Source organism: Cebidichthys violaceus, unplaced genomic scaffold (genome assembly GCF_023349555.1).
Source record: "Cebidichthys violaceus isolate CVI_PGR_0920_01 unplaced genomic scaffold, fCebVio1.0.p SCAF_9, whole genome shotgun sequence".
Taxonomy (NCBI): Eukaryota; Metazoa; Chordata; class Actinopteri; order Perciformes; family Stichaeidae; genus Cebidichthys; species Cebidichthys violaceus.
This window is the reverse complement of record NW_027176975.1, coordinates 14,455,344-14,474,728: the sequence shown is the minus strand read 5'-3', so window position 1 is coordinate 14,474,728 and position 19,385 is coordinate 14,455,344. Positions and strand designations below refer to the sequence as shown.

General features: G+C 41.1%; 1 protein-coding gene across 1 annotated transcript; it reads right to left on the bottom strand.

The window, feature by feature from the left end:
- Window positions 1–924: 924 nt before the first annotated feature.
- trpm6 (transient receptor potential cation channel, subfamily M, member 6) lies at window positions 925–17,952 on the bottom strand. Its single transcript, XM_068704281.1, has 40 exons — window positions 17,842–17,952; window positions 17,627–17,706; window positions 17,361–17,399; window positions 16,485–16,674; window positions 15,999–16,212; window positions 15,558–15,682; window positions 15,282–15,453; window positions 15,003–15,177; window positions 14,747–14,870; window positions 14,589–14,661; window positions 14,140–14,240; window positions 13,880–14,014; window positions 13,151–13,204; window positions 12,164–12,298; window positions 11,893–12,018; window positions 11,350–11,621; window positions 10,949–11,177; window positions 10,455–10,607; window positions 10,197–10,352; window positions 9,900–10,028; window positions 9,408–9,659; window positions 9,141–9,315; window positions 7,924–8,038; window positions 7,624–7,820; window positions 7,403–7,535; window positions 6,398–6,836; window positions 5,658–6,234; window positions 5,244–5,341; window positions 4,978–5,080; window positions 4,637–4,683; window positions 4,451–4,515; window positions 4,328–4,353; window positions 4,165–4,215; window positions 3,953–4,018; window positions 3,561–3,859; window positions 3,326–3,408; window positions 3,050–3,255; window positions 2,913–2,964; window positions 2,725–2,828; window positions 925–1,977 (listed from the first exon to the last, which is right to left on the bottom strand). Exons 1-40 carry the CDS (start codon window positions 17,857–17,859, stop codon window positions 1,883–1,885), a joined length of 5,883 nt encoding a protein of 1,960 aa, XP_068560382.1. The 5' UTR covers window positions 17,860–17,952; the 3' UTR covers window positions 925–1,882.
- Window positions 17,953–19,385: the final 1,433 nt, after the last annotated feature.

Below are 19,385 nucleotides of genomic sequence, written 5' to 3'. Positions count from 1 at the left end.
ATCTGCAAGGTGGGCGGTGGGTTCAGTCAATTCAGTCAGTTCAAAGCAAATTCCTTTCACAAGCTGGAAGAATTTTTTAATAAAATGCTCTTATTTATACACAAACAATTTAAATTTTGTTGTTCGATTTGAAATGGTTTTTTTTCTCAACCTTTGAATGTGTGAGATCGTATGACCAGTTAGTGAACGGCCCTTTCTGAACTGGCCTTATTGAACCGGATCAGAGACCCTTAACCTGCAGTGGGAGGGAATGATGTGTGGGGGGGGGGGGGTTATCTATTCTGAATGTTATGGAGTAGCCTGCTCAGTGTGAGGGGCTGAACACATCATACGCCTTTACCACTCCATCAACACAGAATGACATCGCAAAGCGCACAATAAAACTAGACGTCATCCTACGTCATGACTCAGACAATTTGCGCAAACATTTTTATTACACTTGGTTTAAAATGCATTTCCTACACTTAGTAAAATACACTCCAACCCAAACCTCCTCCCTTTCCTGACAAAACCTGTGTGAGTGTATGTGTGTGTCTGAGAGAGAGAGAGAGAGAGAGAGAGAGAGAGAATGAAATGTTTGCTCTACCAATGCTTTGTATACTTTCTTAATGCATTACACGTGTGTGCAATTGGAGTAGTGTTGAAAAATTGTTAATTTATTGTTTAGAATGTCTTTTTGCATCCCAGCAAGAGCAAATAAAACAAAATGTAGCAATCTGTAACCGAAACCTAAAAGGTTCTTGGGCTGCAGAACCTCTTTTACACAGGACTAACATAACAAAACTAAAAATACAATAAAATGAGACCTTTTTTTTTGTTGTTTTCAAAGTGCCATAGCTAGTGAGGAGAGGAAGGATTGGCAGAGTGGGGCGTAGAGGCTTTACTGTGTGAATTTACTTGAGAAACCAATCAAAAAAGGAGAACTCCGAGGAAAATGTGTATTTGATTACACTGACAAACAGCTTTTACATTTTATGCTTTTTTCATTTGGAGAAACGGGACTCTGCTGGACTCTGAACTCTGACTCGACTATAAAAACCATCAGCTCTACTGTAGATTTTTTTTTATTTTCACATGAGAATGAAATAGTGTTTGTGCGTGCATTAAGGAGAGCCACAAACACCCCCATTTGATGGATTAGCATTGGTTGAAGTTCAGAGTCATGCAGGGTCCTTACTGAGTCCTCCTTTGAGATGTATATACAATGTGAAGGTCTGAAGTGATTTTTGTTAAATTCTATATTTTATCGCTTTTGTAGACATTTTGTTGTGGGAAGAAAAAAAAATAAAGGAAATTTTATGGGTGCAATTCTGTCTTGTTTTTCTGTCAAACACATACATTGTTAGATTTTAACTTTTTATATTTTAGCCAAAGATGGAACAATATTATCCTTATTAAAATAATCCATAATGTATGTTAATCATAACAATAATTGTCATTGCCTCAATATCAAAATATACAGAATAATAATAATACAGAAAATGGCAATTTAGACTTTTGTGAAGTCTTGAAAAAACAATATCATATTACTGTATTTCCTATTATGATTCACACAACACAGCTTAATGATTTTATAAGTATAATCTGCAAAAACTCCCCTCCTCCCGGCAGTATTTACTTAATATATTGAAGCCTTTGTTTAAATTGCAGTGCTAAAATCTCTAGTGTCCAGTCACAGACTGCTTGTGATAAGAGTTCACTCTTCTATCTCCCCGTTTCCCCTGCAAAGGAATCGGGACTGACGCAGGACACCAAAGACCACATTTTATGAGAACATATGTATATATTCATGTGTATGTATGTGTGTTCCAGCAGGCAAGTCTCTGTACATGTGTCGGTAAAAGTGTATGTGTGGTTCCTTCCCTACTTCCTGGGTCAACAGTTACACCCTGGTTTCATCGCCCTCTTGTTCTTCTTTCCCATATGTCGACTCTGCCTCGTTACTGTTCTCACAGCTGTCCGGACTCGTTCTTAAATCTGAACAACAGAAACATCAGTAAGCGACATGTCGCTCCAAGAACACAGTCATTACCACAAGAAAGAGAATACTGACAGGCCTGGGAGGAAGTCCACACATCCAACATTAATAATTTGGTTTGATTTGTTGGAGAAATCTTGGAGAGGACACAAGAAGAAGAAGAGCAAACACAATGCACCTTTGAAATATCAAAACAACTGTGTCTGAATGTTTGTGTTTGTGTGCTTGTTTGTTTTTGAGCACAGTTTCTTTCCGAGCAGTAATCCTCTAGATACCGGTATCGTGCCTACCCAGAGACGTTAATTAATAGCTAATCAAAGCTAATGTCTCAGCAGCACATCGCCAGCACAAAGACATGATTAATATGTAATCAAAGGCCGTGGAGCACAACGCACAAAGCAGGGCCCACCCCCATGTCTCAAACACTACTGTTGTTATAGGAATAAACGAACACTCGCGGCTTAATTAGCTGGCTGTTGGTGTGTGTTGTCTTCATTTGAAGTTGTTGGGGATTTATCTCAGAGCCAACGTTGGCCTCCAGAGTGACGACACAGAGGTGACATACAATTAAATGCGAATACACTATAAAAAAAATCACAAAAAAAATCCTATGTATACGCTAAGGGGTACAAAACAAATATGGTTTAGAAAAAAACCTGTATACTTCACATATTTTAACAATGTTAATATGCACACATTCTCTCTCTTTCTCACACACATACACATTAACACTGAACACGTCTGACCTGCTAGGCCCAGTCTGCGGCAGCAGGCACCGCAAGAATGTTTCTGCAGGAAACCGCTGACAGCAGCTTCTCCGAGGTTATCTGGACCAAAAAGCATCTCACCCCTAGAAACAGGTTTTATCTGTTTTACCAATATTTGAGATCATTTGAAGTTCTAAAATCAGAGGGGAAAGGTTTCTGAAACTTACCTTTGATCGTCTACCATAATGACTGTTGGATCAGTCAGCTCCTCTCCTACACCTGTGAAAAGAACACATCAATACTGAAATAAAAGACAGATAAGTAGATACACAGGCATGCTGCAAACACACACAAAGGACTCTACCTTGTATATCGAGCACCAGAAGCTCTCTGCATGAGTACTCGTATGTCCAGTGGGAGAACGCTAACAGCATTTCTTCCAGTGAACAGCAGGGGGTGATCTCTTCTCCAGTGTTGTTATTGTACTTCCTGAAGTCCCCGGACATGTACCTCTCAATAGTCAGCCACTGGCCATTGGAATGCCAGAGGACCAGCGCAACATCTAGAAACCTGGCAGGGGGAAAAGACATTAGTACATGCACAGACACACAAGGATGCATGCACAAGAGAAAACACACACCTTGGTGAGTGATGCATATCATCAGGTTTGACCTCATTGAACACTTGCATCATCTTCTGGGCTGCTCTCTGCTGCTGGATCTCCTTCAGGGATATCCAACACAGGTTAACCATAAAGTTAAAGCAATAGGAAGCTAAAGGTCCAGGAGGTTTAAAATTGTGAAAATGTAACAAAAATAGGAGCAATTATGCTAATTGGTGAGAAATGTCAACTATCCCTATTTAGGTACACTTACCCTTAAACAAAGCTGCAGTGCCGTGCTACCATGGAAGTACCTTTGCCAGGTACGAACCACCTCCGGCCTGAAGGCTTTGACCACGTACACCAGACCAGGTCTGAGCACGTCCCGTTCCGCCCAGGTACACAGCACCCTGCAGCCCCGCCGGAGACCCCCATCCATAGGGCCCTCTTCACTAGAGAGGGGCTGCAGCAGGGCAGACACGCCTCGTGACGACCAGGAGGAGACTGTGCCACGTTCTGGGTCAGCATCAGAGGACACTTCCTCCAGAGAGTAGATGCTCACCTCCTCACCTCCTGCAGAGAATAAGGAAAACAGTAGATTATGTGAATGGAAAGAGGAATGGCAATCCACAAGAAATAACTTGTGACAACAAACTAAAAAGTTACCCAGAAGGGAGACAGGAGTGAAGGGAATGGTGTGAGCCAGTCTCATCAGATTGTTTCTCTCCATAGCTGTTAACAGACAAACAAAAGAGCTAAAATACAAGTATAATAACACAAAATCAAATGCACAATAGCAAAAAAGCTTTTGAAATCGAGTAAAACTAAATGTTAGCCAAAATGAATCAATCTTAATTTTCTGCATAATATCGCAATACCTGAATAGTGCGGATACAAATTTTCAGAGGACTGGAATGAGGCACTCTTCGCTGAAGCAAGCAAAACAAAAGAGAAAAAAAAGTAAATCTCACAATAACAAATGAATTTATTATATAAACATATTCTATAAGAAATGCATCAAAACTGTATGTTCATAAATACCTTCAGAGGCAATCCCACTCTGTAAACTGTATCAAAGTCATAAAGAAAAATATGTGATTTAATTGTTACCGTCTTTAAGTGTTTTGAAAGTGTTATGGCTGACCAAAAGAAAGGCAGACTTACGACGACCTGCGGCTCATTGATCTGGCCCAGCTGTTCCATGCTGAGTTAGTGGGGCTCCACACATCCTGAAGGCCAATGCAAAGATACTCAGACATATTATACACTCAACATATCTTATATTTCATCAATATTTATAATGTTTCCACAATTACAACAGTGTGTTGCCACAATTTGTCACAGATTTACCTGATGGGAAAACACTTGCTTTTTCAACAAATCCATTGGTTCAAAATCTGAAAAAAATATTGTTATTTTCAATATTCAGATCTTTAAAAAAAATTACACTATAAGTAACTTATACATTGCACATTTGATCATGTCACTGTTCATTTATTCATATGCAGGATTGATTACATGATAAAATCAGAGAGGATTTGGTTTGATAAACCAATGGGCTCTTTATCATCCGCCACCTTGTCATTTTCCTTATTGTTCCACTGTGCATTCTGGTTCAGTGGGGTGGCCTATGCTTACAGTATTACTAATAACTAATAAGTGCTTGATTGAAATAATCTTAAGGTCCTTACTGAGCTGATTGAGACTGGTTGAAGCCGACCAACATGTAGGCTCTCCTCTCATTCTCCGGTACCTTCTCCAGCAGGCATCAGACAGATTGGACTGCGTGGTTGCCTTTTTTTTCCATAAGAAATGAAGAATCACAGAATATAAAACAAAACAATAAGCAGGGTTTGATGATCCATGCAATAGGCAGTGCATTTCTGAGCCATCATGGAGAACAATTTCAAATGTCATACATAAAGTAAATCTCAACAGAAAGCTCTGAACATCTTACAGTATCTGGACTGCTCTCTTGGATCTTCACTGTCTTCCTGTTATGGCTTTTGCCTCTGCTGTTTAAGATTTGAGTGAAGTCAGAGGACTTGGACCACTCTGTGGAAACAAAAACACGCATATGTTAGAAAATGGGGCTGCATGATAATACAAAATCAAATTGTATTTGTTAATAGTTTGTTTTTCTATCATATGCAGGGACAGACATGGAGAAAAAGAGTTCTTTACATTTAAATAATCCATGTCTCTTTATAAATGTCCAGTTCTAGCACACAAAAATTAGATCAAGATTGACAATAATTGGATGCTTAACGGAAAGATTTATGACCAAAGGCTTATTTTTTCGTTTTAAATTGTTTTGTTTGTATTAAATAATTAGTTTTTCTAACCCCTGCATTACAAACTACAACGTTACCTTTGCTCCTGCTGCACAGTAGCGATGTGTCGTCCCTAAAACTCCTCTCATCAGACAAACTCTCTTTGTCCATCGGTTCGTTAAGCAAAGGACATGATCCCCTCATCGGAGTGAGGGGTGCCCCAGAGAAAGTCATATTCTCCACACTGGATGACAGGGATCTGCAGTGGCCATAGAGACGGTCGCTGGACAGACATGCCCACCTGGGGGATTTCACAGACCTTCCACATTGGCTGGAAGGTCTGGACCGAGAACTTGGTCGGCTATCATCCTGAGAAAAGGCAGGATTTACCAAACCCTCAGAGAAGTCTTGAGGCTCAGACAGAAGGACAGCATTGGAAGAGGCTCTGGATAATTCTACATAAGACAGCTGTTCATGTGTCCTTTCCTCCTCTTGCTCTTCTTCTTCTTCTCCTTCTTCCTCCTCTTCCACAGAAGTTTCCTCCTGACTGGGATACAAGTATGGCTCACCTGCCCAGAGTTTATGATGTGGTGACTCCCAGCTTCTGGGAGAAAGAGGAGACACACAGCAGGACGGTCCACAGGACTGACAGGGTGTCTGATCAACAGTAGCAGACTGTGAATCATAAGGAAAAAAATGTGTAAAATATAAACTGTAGAAGTCATTCATTATGTGCTAGCATTATTGTTACAAAGCTGAGAAGACAGTGATAGGTATTAAATCCTCATTCTCTTTCACTTACTACAAGTTATGATTATGAAATGACAACAGTAAGTACCCCCTTTGCTCCTTCCTCTCCATCCTCATTGTGTCCTTGTCTTCTTCCTCTGCTCCCCTTAGCTCTGACATTACACTCCAGAGATGCCAGTCTACTCGCCACCAGACTACAGCCCTCCAGCAAAGAAGGCGGGTTACTTTTACACGACCTGGGCATCACTCGCCGCATATTAAGTACATCACAGTCGGCTCCACTTCTGTGCGGGAGGGTCCAGCTGTGAGGGAGGATGTGCCGGGACGCTGTGATGAGTCGACATTGAGCCAGGCGGGCCTCTTCCTGTTGCAGGCTGTCAGAAGCAGAGAGCAGAGTGAGGGTGTCCACGGCCAGAGCCGACAGGTCCTGGAGTTGACCCAGCTGACAGTCCAGCTCCGACAGGCTGTCCTGAATGAAGACGACCTTCTCTGAGACCTCCCCCACCATCATGCACATCTCCTCGGCTCTAGTAGAACAAAAAAAAAAAAGTCACACTCTTCAAACGCGTTTTTTCACCTTTTTATTAATGACGGCCCATGTTTGACATTCTTGACATATACCAGATCCCACAGCTGACCCCATTGTCACAATATGAAGCCACTGACAGGACACTTTACACAGTAACGACATAATATATTGTGGGTCACATGTATATAGACATATGAGTGAAGCCTGTGTTAGCAGGACAGGAATACACACTCGCTGGATTGCGCGACAATGTAAATCCAATCTACGAAAAATATGAGAAAAGAGAATTTCAAAGTAAGATATTTTTCCGATATATCACTATTCATTTACATTTTGCTTATCTATGATATATCTGAATCAAAGGTACTGGCATCATCCTCTGCAAGGGCTCAAGGGAAACAAATCTAAAAGGCCAGTAAGTAGCTCTCAATTGTAATTTTTCCCTGAGAGGGAACACAAGAGCCGGAAGGTCATACTCTCAGATAACATAAATTGGGCAGAGTCCCTTTAACTCCACATCCTACACTCCTGGTAAATACCAATCAATTAGAAAATCAATCAGACCTCTCAGATGTGGCTCTGATCCTGTTAATTTGACTGCTGTGGAGACCTTCACTCTTCTCGTGGAAGTAGGTCTGTACACATTTCTCCTCAAACTCATGGAGCCTCTTACGATCCTCATGGCCCAGGTAGAGCTCTGGGAAAGACAGGTACAACAGGAGAAGATACTGAATACAAAGACACATGCTGACTATATCCACACACATACACACTGCGGTACTCACTAAGTCCAGAGCCTCTCTCCTCCCGCTCAGCATCCCCAATAAATCTCCTGTAGATGGTTTTCATTCCAAAGGTCATGTGACTGAGGAGGATAAGTGGCGGAGGCAGCCACGGCCTTTCCTGGTAGGTCATTATGTAGCGATAGCGGTTGTACTTCCACAGCTTATTGGAAGTTGATGCCATGTCAAAGTAGATGTTGCTGTTATTGAGAGGACAACATTAATTTAAATAAAAGTACTATTTATTTTAGGGTCCTACACTGTAAAAATGTAATTTGGAATTTGCTTTATAAACATGCTTACTTAAAAAATGCAATGAGAATGTTGACCATGATGATGTACTGGAAGAACATATAGACAGCCTGGAGGAATGCCGTCAGAAAGGAAGCGGGAGGACACGGATGACCGTCGTCACATGCTGTTTAAGACACCCAAACACACACACAACAGACTTTACACTGGCAACAATCAATACCAACATTAACAATGGGAATACAAACTGTCACGGGTATTTCATATGCTGTAACCAATGTCACAGATGCTTAAGGGCCTGAATTCAGATGTTTTTTCACTTAATGTATGATTCAAAATGTCACAATTGGGCTTTGGCCCGTGTCTCTGTGTCTCTGTCTGTGTAGCTCCGCCCCTGGTCTCCTCCCAGCTCCCTCCTGTGTCTCTGTGTCTGAGTGTGTTTCCTGATTGCCCTCATTCACTACACCTGTGCCCAATCACCTGCCCCTGGGTTTTCCCTCCGCCAACCCCTCACATATAAACTCCCCTGCGTCCCTGTTCTGGTTGTCGGATTGTCTTTGTTGCTTCCCTGTGTGTGCGCGCTCTGTGTTCCAGCATTTGTCCCTCCTTGTGTGCTTGTTTTGTCTCCAGAGTTTTCCCTCGTCTTGTCCTATGGTTTGTGACTTTGCCTTTTTCAGTTTGGCTTTTTGCCCGCTCCTGGTTGGAGTTGTTTTTAGTTTCTTTGTTTGACTACCTACTGGAGCCAAGTAAAATACCTTTTTTTTTTTTCAAATTCACCTCGTGTCCTGTGTCTGTGCCTGAATCTCTGATCTGCCCGAGAAGCGTAACACAAAATTTTGATTAAGGGTGCGATTTGGCATATAATACCTGGAACTGGTGTATATGGCATGGAGAAAAAAACCTCATCTAAAAACAGAAAAATTATAAATTTGGAAATGTTTTACTAACTATTGCTTTAAAGACTTTGACATCTTCATGTTTTGTTGTACATGCGCAGCATCAACTGCTGCATTAGTTATCAAAATAATCAAGCAAGCATTGCTTAAAAATGGGTGAGAATGACTAAATAAACTAATTTTAGTTAAGTTCCATGATTCACTTTGCTTTTAATTTTAACATCACCTGAGCTGTATGTGCGTCTCATCATGTGGCAAGTTAATCTGACATTAAGCACCTCAACTAAGAAACTCAAGGCTACACCAATGTCATCAACTGCTTTAAATCAAAACTGGTTAGTAAGTATCTAGTGTTTCTCTTGAACCGCTCACGATCTATCTCTGTTGCGTAGACCTCTCCGTAGATCATCCAGTAGGGCTGGAAGACTGTGTCTCGAGCTAGGCTCCAGGATGGGTCCTCATCTGGTGACAGGATGGCCTTCCTGGACACCCCGAAGCTCAGCAGCACTATTGCCATCATCACCACTATGAAGAACATGTTACTGGTCTGAGCAGACAGAGAGAAGAGGGGTGACTAAAAAAAACAAACGCATCTCCACTTTCTTCCTCTCCAACAAGTAGTGTACAGTCTCTACCCACCATCTTAGTGATCATGGTGAGGTAAGGGCCAGCATGCTGGTTGACAGCCAGCAGATCCAGCACCCTGACGAACCAGAAGATGATGTCCAGACAGTAACTGATCCGTCCTGCCGTCCGGTAGGGATCAGCATGCCAACGCAGTGTCAATCCAGCCAGAAAGAGGAGGATGGCAATGACATCTGATACGTTCCAGTACTCTGAGAACCAAATCTTCAGCTTCTGACTCAGCTTCCTTGGCTCAGACATGAGTACCTAATTAAGAGTTACATATTTGGATATTCTTTGTTAAATAGTATTAAGCTGTATTGAGCTATCAACCAAGATGCTTATGCATTGTATTATGAACCAATTACTTTTTATTTGGTCTTCAAATTGACACTTTTTTTTTTTTTTTTAAGGAATACCCTCTGTAGAAAATGTATCACCAATGCATCTAAATAGTGAGAGAATAGAAATAAAGTAGAGAACATGTCGCTCTGCTGGCTCCCTTACCTCTCTGGTTTTCTCCACTGCAGTGGACAAGATGTACGCTATGACCAGCCACTCCTGAACACTGGGTTGATCCTGCATCTCCACCAGGACGACGTAGGAGAATAACATCAGAAAGGCCAAGTAGGACATCTAAAATGGAAACAGAGACTGTTACAAAAATTCTGAGATTTGGAAACATTAGAAAAATGTACATTAAATACTACACATGCTGCATCAAACAAGAAGGAAATCCTCAGTTGTCAGAAAGAGAAATATTAAAAACAATTCTGGAAGTATTACAAGATGGACACCACCTACTGTGTGAAACCAAAACTTGACAACAGGAGCTGTGTAGAAGTCATAGAGTCTTGTGATCCAAGAAAGACACGTCACTGTGGTAGAGGATACAGTTTCTGACACGTGACCAAAACATCTGTCATGGAACGACAGGCCTCGCTCTGCATCCTCACTGCCCTGTGAGAGTAGAGTAGAGCAGAGTAGGAGAAGAGAATGGAAGACAAGATTTGGGTTACAGTTTGAAAACAGCACTGGATAAGTACACTACTGGCATTTTACCGTGTGATCAGCTACCTCGTCTGCCGGTGCAGACTTCACAGACTCAAGTCCAAACAGCATTGCCTCATGGGACTGTGGTACATGGCACATTTCAGCTTTGCTTTTAAACTCCAGTAGCAAGATGGCAGGGGGCAGAAGAAGGCTCAAAATGATCTGAAACATAGAGAAAACAAGTGTATCATGAACGCTTGTACAACTATACAGAAACATCAGGAAACCATGCCTCCAACATAAGCTTAGTGAAGCAATATTTTTTTAATTAACAATTAATGAAATGAGTCATAATGTCAAAGGAATACTAAAAGTGATGGTCCCACTGAGATTTATGTTCATGCATTTGTATTTATATGTATCACTCTTTATAGTGATAAAACTACCTCATACACTAAGACAAGAAAATATTTGTTATGACACCTACAATCAGCGATTTAAGAGGTGTATGATTTTAAACATAATCTGGTTAATCTGACTCTTGTGATGTTCACAATGTTTACCTTCACAAAGGAGTTTTTTCTCATATTGAGCGGACCGGTCCAGAGATCTGTGAGGAGGGTCTGAGTGCAGGAGTGTGAGACGAATGGTCGATGACATGAGGAGACAGCCATCTGCAGACAGGTGAAGTGACTCCATGCCTCCATCTCTGAAGTCAACAGCTTCATGGCCATCTGCCCATTCTGGCGAAATGCACAGTCTAACAAGTCCACCGCCAGTTGACCAAACTCACTAAGATACAAAGACGGGATATCCTGCATTATGCACCATTTAAGGATCTTTTAATACACAGACTCGTAATTTAAATGATTACTGATTGGGTCTTTAATCATGCTACTACAAACTTTATTATGTTGCAATTGTCCTAGTAGGTTGAGTACAGACAACACTAACATACACTCACAGTGAATGTGTCTTGAATCGCTCTGAAATGTGGTCGTCCATACTGCTCTGCCGTGCCTCAAAGGCCATGGAGCGGTAAAGCTTACAAGCCACTGCCGCACGTGCCAGCACATCCTCGCCATGCTGCCACAGGAACAGTGCCATCTGCTGACGCTGAAGAAGAATGGCCCACACGAACAGGTCGTTGAAGTTGAAGGGAACCAGCAGTGGAGCATCACCAAGGCCAGGGCTCAACGTGATTTCTTGACTGCTCCCGGGTGACACATCGTGCTCCTAGGTGGGAAAGTTAGAGGTATAGACAAAACAAACCACAAAGGAATGGAGATGAAGGAGGGATCCCATTAGGAAAAAGTTATGAAGGGGATTATATTGTATAAATATAGTTTGTACAAAGATGTTAGGGCTGCCTTAGAGATCCAAAAGGTGCCTATTAGAGACAATACCATGGCAATATAGGACTAGAGACTTTCTCAGAATTATTTAATTACATTTCAATAGTTTCAATTATGAGTTAAGTATTTGAATGACAAAAATCCCCACCAACCTTGGGTTTGTAGGGCTGAGCTGTTCTAAAGAATTGCAGGTCCTGGGGGGTCCTGCCCCTGGTAAAGATTGGTATTAATCCCCGTCTCTGTTTATACAAGGAGGTGGAACTGTCCCATCTACCCTCCTATACTCACACCGAAACAACAATGAGGAGAGTGCATTATTTGTAAGAAAGGTTAGGCATAATTTCAATTAATAAACATAAGTCAAACAACATTTATCAAGGACATCAAAACACAGTGGACAAAGAAAGAACGAGTTCTAGCTACTTTGTCCTGCAGGCTGATGTAGGCAGCTCTGAAGTGTTTCCGAGTGTAGGTGCTGCGGTACGCTCCTCCTATGAGGTACTCTATCACCAGGCCCATGTCAATTAGAGAGAGACGGTAACCTATGGGAAGAGAAGTCTACTCTCACACACACACACACATGCACGCACAGATACAGTAAATACACATATATTATATAATTGTTTATATGGCTTCTACAGTTATACCTATACCTATAGTGTACATAAATGCAGCTCAACTCAATATCCAGCGAAGAGCTAGTATTAATTCCAAAAACAATGATTAAATATGTTCGTCAACTACCTTTTTTTTCCATGACTAAGATGAGACAATGACGAGACAGAACCGATGTCAATAAACACCAACTGTGACTAACATACCAAAACCTCTCTTACCTTTGTTGTGTTTTCATTAGCTTAGTATGAGTCCTTTATATCTACATACGGAGCAGGTCCTCTTTACAGAGTCTGCCGTGATGCACTGCCATGTTTTTACAGTGGCACAGAACAGACAAACCGAACACTGGCTCAATAGAGTCTTTAGGCATTTTTATGTTACCTGAAGGCTACCGTAGTTCTCCGACAGGGATGCAAATGTGCAACCACATGGCTAAATTCCACTAAATCCTACAAACTGCTCCTTTAAGTTTAAGTTTAACAGGGTTTAGGAGAAGAAAACAAAGTGATATTTTGGCAAAACCAGACTGAAATGTTTGGTATAATCTGATGACTAAAAAGTCAAAACTATAGTTGAAAAAAGTTACAATTTTCTCTGATAAAACTAAGTCCAGACTTTTAGTCATCTAAAACTTGACTAAAAAGAACAGGATGAAGTTGACTTAATAGGCTTAACACTAACAAGGAGATTTGACAACAAAAATAGTAACACTAGTTAAAGCCAATAATGTCTGAGTAAAGAGTGTAAATTAATATCGATATGATCATAGGCGTTCTCATTCTCAGTTGTCACCTGTTTTGCATCTTCAACGAGGTGGCGCAGGAAACTGTCCGTCTGCCCCTGTGACTGTGGAAAGAAACTTTAAATATTATCTAGAGAGTAGTAAACGGGACAACTGCCAAATCAGAGCAAAATAAAAGATCTACTGTTACTTTATAACACAGTTGCATATTGCGTACACAGTAGCAGCCCTGGGACCCTTAGCTCGTTTCTTAGGGGGACTTATTATCCCAGAGTTATGAATAAATAAACAGGCATTGATACACAAAAGATAAAGGCACTGTGGAGAAAGCCAAGTGTGAATGTACTGATGATAAAGAGTCTTATGATCTCAAAACATCCTAAAACAACAACTGGGAAAATACCCTGAATGCAATTGACCAGGAAACGAAGACATTATTGGTGCAAAACACTTACAGTGCATTATTGTGATTTTGATCAAAGCCATAGTTTTGGAGTTTGCGCTTCAAGCGTCACAAACAAAAGAACTGAATTTCTTCTGTTTGTATACTAAAGTGCGAGCCAAGGGGAAACAAAACAGTAAACGGCACAGCAAGACAAACTGAAGTACTGTGGGGTGTAAGTATTTACTAAAAAAAAATGTAATATGTTTTTGTTTTTTATTTCAATGCTGTACTTCTATTCATGACCAATAAGATAAATAAATAATAAATAAATAATTCTGAAGGAGATGGAGAGTCGCAAACATAAGAAGTAGATACTTCAACATATAATAATAACCGTGTTATAGAGCTCCTCCAGGCGATCCACAGTAAGGAAGCGGCTCATAGTCATGCCGTGGTCAATCAGCAGTTTGACAAAACTGACTCGGTCCATCACCAGAGCATCCAGCATGGCCTGCTCCAAGGAACCTACCTGCATACAGCATACAATTATTAGGATTAGACAGCAACTGTTAAGGACTGTTAGAATGAACAATATAATGTGCAATAACAACGTTTAATTACAACATATATGCTGAGTCACTGAGTCCGTCCTACCTTCCAATGCTGTCCGTACACCAGGACGTCTTTCTGTGCTATGTCAGCCCTGTCCCAGGCGAGGGCCATACTCAGCTGCTCTGCAGGACTGGCCTTGGTGCCTGTTCATCATAGAGAACAAAAAACATACATCACAACGTATATATACCTCTGCATTCCTAGACAATAGCAAACCTTTCTCCCAGCTGACATTTTAGCAGGAAAAGCCTATTTCTGTCATTAATTATTGTTCCATTGTTCCATTTAAGTGCATCAGTAATTCTGCCTGCACAGTAACAAGCCTGGAACTTGTAAACTTAAAATGCAGCAGTTATTACTGTTATCAATCATTATTATTATCATTATTATTATTATTATTATTATGTAGTAGTAGTTTTCCTCCTATGACATGTCAAATGTCTGCAATGAAAAATGTCTATTGTCACAATCAAGAGGAGAAATATAAATACCCTTGAGACTAGTTGTCAAAATGGCTGCATCAGGTGCCGTTTGGTCCTCTGACTCGGAGTCAAAGATGGTTATCTGTTATTAAAAAACATATTGGAAGTAGTGAGTAGTACATGTCTTGAATCACAACATAAACATTCCCAAATGGTGTTTCACTTACAGACTCTCTGTGATCCATACACTGCAGAAGGAGACTGTAGAGCTGAGATGCTTCTGCTGTCTCTACTCCAAACACATCTCCAATCCTGACAAGGAAGTCCTCTTTAATGTCAGCATCCAACTGCCTAAAGAAATGCAGTAAAGGTGTAAGTTATATTTGTGACATTTCATAACATTATCAAAGCAAACATTGAGTTTACACAATAAGGTAGCTCCATTAGACTTACGTCTGTAGATTCAGTTAGGGACATGCATACCTGTCAATAGAAGTCTGCTTGTGTAAGAAGGTGAGCAGGTCGGCAGCCCTGCCCGATCCCTCGAACACAAACACTGGCACAGGGGGAACATTGCTAACATAGTCCAAAACTGTGGACACAATGGCAGGGCCTCCCTCCACCACCACACACACCACAGGCACTCCTTGGTTCAGTCCTACAAAGAAGGGAGGAGAGGGTGACATAACATCGGTCACATCAAGCCCCTGAGCTTTTCTCTCTGCCTGTAAGTATTGCACAAAAATACACACACTGACTCACGAGGGTGTATCTTCTGTAGACGGATGTGTTTCTCCAGCTTCCTCCTGAAGCCTTGTTGGCAGCCATGTTTTCCCAGCGTTCCATCATCCACCAACAGAAAGTGGGAGTGGAAACCATTAAGACAGGCCCTCTTGCTCAAAGGGTTACCCAGTGGCTGGTAGGGCCTGAACACCTGAGCCATGGTGAGTGAGTCACATCCAAGTGTCAAGAACCATACTTAGACATATTTAGTGTCAAACTGATGAAATCAACAATACATAAGATTTCATTGCTCACATCTCTGCCTATGAGGTCCATGTTGTTGTCAATGACTCCCCATGGTGTGATGCCGACTGTGTTTCTCTTCCTCAGGTTGTGGCCCCCAAATGTTTTCACTGCCTCGCCCACATACTTAGACACACCTAGAGTATGTAAAGAGCAGCTGAATGCACAGCAAATACACAATTCAAGAGCATAACTCTTAGACCCAGGGACACTGAGAGTGAATGGACTGAAATCCTTTCCAATGAACAGACCTACTTGAGTTCACACAGCCCAAGAAAATTATCAGGAATTATTTTTACAACAGCATCGCATACAGAAATTTACATGCAATGTAAAATTAACTGAATATCATCAGGACCAATAATGATGCATATAAGTCAACAGCATCCAGTGTTGTTCAGGAGTGATACTGACCCACACACGCAGATCTTACAACAACGTACATCAACCTACCTGTATTGATGCCGTCAGTGAGTATCCATGCTCCTGTGCTGAGGGCAGCAGTGATCAGCCCTTTGCTGAAGGCCTGCTTGACTTTAAGGGGCAGGGGGAAGTTTTCTGAGCCCCCCTGGACAGTCAGTAGCAGCTTGGGTCTCTCCATCTGCCACTCCCTCAACATCAGCTGGAGCAGCACCTCTGGCATGGAGTCCACAGCCACACGAACATACTGGAGAGGAAAAACATGGAACTTTTAGGGACTGAGAAGCTATTTCTGCTTTTCTCAGGTACTGTGTGACTGTTCAGTGACGTAGATACTATCTTAGATCATAGTATGCCAAAGCTTGTTTATACAGCAACCATAAGACAAATACCTGTCTTATTCAACCCTGGACAAGCATGTACCTTCATTTTGGGAGTAATCTTTTATAGAAAATGGGAGTTCAGTCATAAAAATGTGGTAAGAAACACATATACTGTAGAGTTAGTAGTCTCACAGACCTTGGCCCTGCATACGCGTGTGGCAGTGTCCTGAAAGTCTACGGTCCCATAGGCGTTCGTGGGACTGGCTTTGGTGTGGAGCTCTATGGACCAGTCCTCTTCCAGGTCTTGTCCAGGACCAGGATAGAGGGATGTGGGGGGAAGGGTCTCTTGCCAAGAGTGCTCCCCAATCAGGCGGCCACAACTACATCTATCAATTGAAAGATTATGTGATTGAGTATAGCAGGTGGTGACAGGTGGCAGAAATTCAGAGTAACTTCTATTTTTGTGCCTGCACATCATTTCATTTACATTTTATCACTCTTTTAAGCTATCAAAAGTAATTGTTTGCTTGTGAAGCACCCCAAACTCACGGTATTGTTGGGTAACATTCACAGTTAGCTGACAGGCCTCCATCTGGCCTATTTAAGCCAGGCTGCTGCAGTTTGTCCCCCTTCCCATCTCCCTCCCTTCCTCTTCACCTCCCTTTGTCCTTGGGTCTATGTTTGGTTGTGTTTGATTTTACAGCCCACAAAATTCCCACACATCTCTCATCCATTCATAACCTCCTACACTGCTGATAACACTAACTTCCATACATGATGTTTATTTTCTTTATATAGGATAGCAACAAAATAAAAAGACTTATCACTTTCCTTGAGGGAGTTTGCGACAAATTAAACAAGTGGTTCTTTTCTAAATTTGCAATAATATTAAATCTGGCAAGACACAAGAGAAATAAAAAAGAACAAAAAGGGGAAATGATGAAATAAAGTGTGTGGAGGAAAAAGTAATACTAGATCTTCATTGGAATAGGGGGTGGGGTGTAGGAGGATAATGTAGTGGGTTTGAGGATGATGTAAATACGCACATAAACACACAATTCATAAATTATACCTGATCAAGTTTTGGCATACTTGACATACGGGAATACATCTGTAAGAAACAGGAAATAACACATTATCAAAGAATCCACATGGTCTCTATTCCTGGAAGGAAGGGCTGAGTGCCAAATAGTTTTGTTCTCAGAAAAATGTTGTTTCCAACCACTGCTGATAATATCTAACTGTACTAACTAAACAAATCATCCTGTTTTTCTTCTGAGAATCATAAAAACCTGTACTTTTCTGGAAGCTCATCAATGCAATCAGATTCCAGTTTACCTATGTAGGTCCCGAGATGAAGGGATAAACTTCACACACTCTCTTTTGGAGAAGGATTCCTCAATCCAAGACTTTCGTGACTGGAATAAGAAGAGAAAATATTTACTTACAGTACACAGATCCTGGAGCAGCTAAGAACCATCTCAACTGCATTGTCAAACTCAACCTCCAGCAAAAAAAAACCCCACTATTGCTGAAAAAGTGTAATCAGTGACCTTTTCGGTGAAGCTCATTACAGTGCCGGCAGCAGCCTACACATGCTGGATCCACAGTGAACTAACAGGTCCCTCCTCATCATAAAAACATCAACTGCACTCTTAAAAACACTGGCTAACTAGAGGTATAACTAATGTAATTGATTTTCACAGAGGTCTTTTCTTCATGCTTCGCCTGATCTGTCAAGGTCTGTCCTGCTCCTGCGGTCCGTTTCACAGAACAATTTAACAATGGCCTTACTGAGTAGAGAATTGTTGGTAGGAAACATACACACATCCCCTTCCTGAGATTAGTACACATGGCTGGGAGGGAGCTGGTGTGCTGCCTCTTTGGGTCAAACTGTGTTAACATAAAACACGGTGCTGAAGGGTAGCTGATGTTTGTGTTTGTGTTCACTGTGTTTGTGTACATTATATATATATATATATATATATATATATATATATATATATATATATTTCAGTTTAATGACAATAAACCTCACAAATTCTCCATGTGCTGCAGCTGCAATTTCAGAATTACCACTAAACTAACAAAACATAATCACCTAAAAGCACTACTTTAAAGATCCTGTACTGTATGGGAATATATACATGTATTTATATAATTAATTCTGCAAATGTACGGCCATCTAGTGGGTGGTAGTTTTATTCCGTTTAGTCAAACGTGAGACAGTTCTGCATGAGACACATTATTAGCAGCCTTGACATTTATTTAGACAAAGTATTGCATTGTTTATCTGAATTTTTATCACGATTTTCTTAAGAAACATAACGTTATCATTATCTGGTAGTAACATGGTGACTGCCATCAGATGAAGAGTTGAACATAAAACAGACAATATATTTTGAGTCTGAAATGCTTTGGAGTATAAAGTTTCACGAAATGTAAATACAGATTCGAGGTACAAGTAGTTGGTATTTTTAGCTAAACTGTTACTGAATTATTAACGTTATGTACTCTAAGAAACGTTAGTTGATTAACGCCAATTAAAGTTTCCAAAGCACGCTGTAGAAATAACATAATTTGATCCAAAGTGTATGCTGGAGACGAAAACTTAAATAGATAACTAGGTACCATGTTTACTTCCGCCAATATCGCAATCACATCAAAACGTTGCTGACATGAGCTATTAGCAAACGACAGCTAATACGTAGCGTTTAATAAATAGTTTTATAACCATCATAAATGGCCGATTTATTTATACACACACCCGCTGGAAACAAGCTGGACCCATTAGTGGACATTAGATTTAGTTACACATAACTTACCATGGCTGCACACTGCAGTTACAAACGTGTATCTTGCATGAGTCCACATATGTCTCGAGTCTAATCCCACCTCTTCATTTAGTCCCCTCACAAGGACTGACTGCCCTTTTATCAGCCGCAGGTCCAAAGAGCAGGGAGAGCCAGGAGCCTCGAGGAGTCCGTGACCTCCTCCTCCTCCACACACATGCAGGACTCTTTCACCTCCAGAGCCGTCAACACATGCAGGAGGTAGCGTGTATATATATATATATATATATATATATATATATATA

Coding starts and splice junctions, on each gene's coding strand:
- trpm6 (XM_068704281.1), bottom strand. Junction 6,837..7,402: donor ATCAGAGCCACATCTGAGAG/GTCTGATTGATT, acceptor TTGTTCTACTAG/AGCCGAGGAGATGTGCATGA. Junction 5,342..5,657: donor ACTGTGCAGCAGGAGCAAAG/GTAACGTTGTAG, acceptor TTGTTTCCACAG/AGTGGTCCAAGTCCTCTGAC.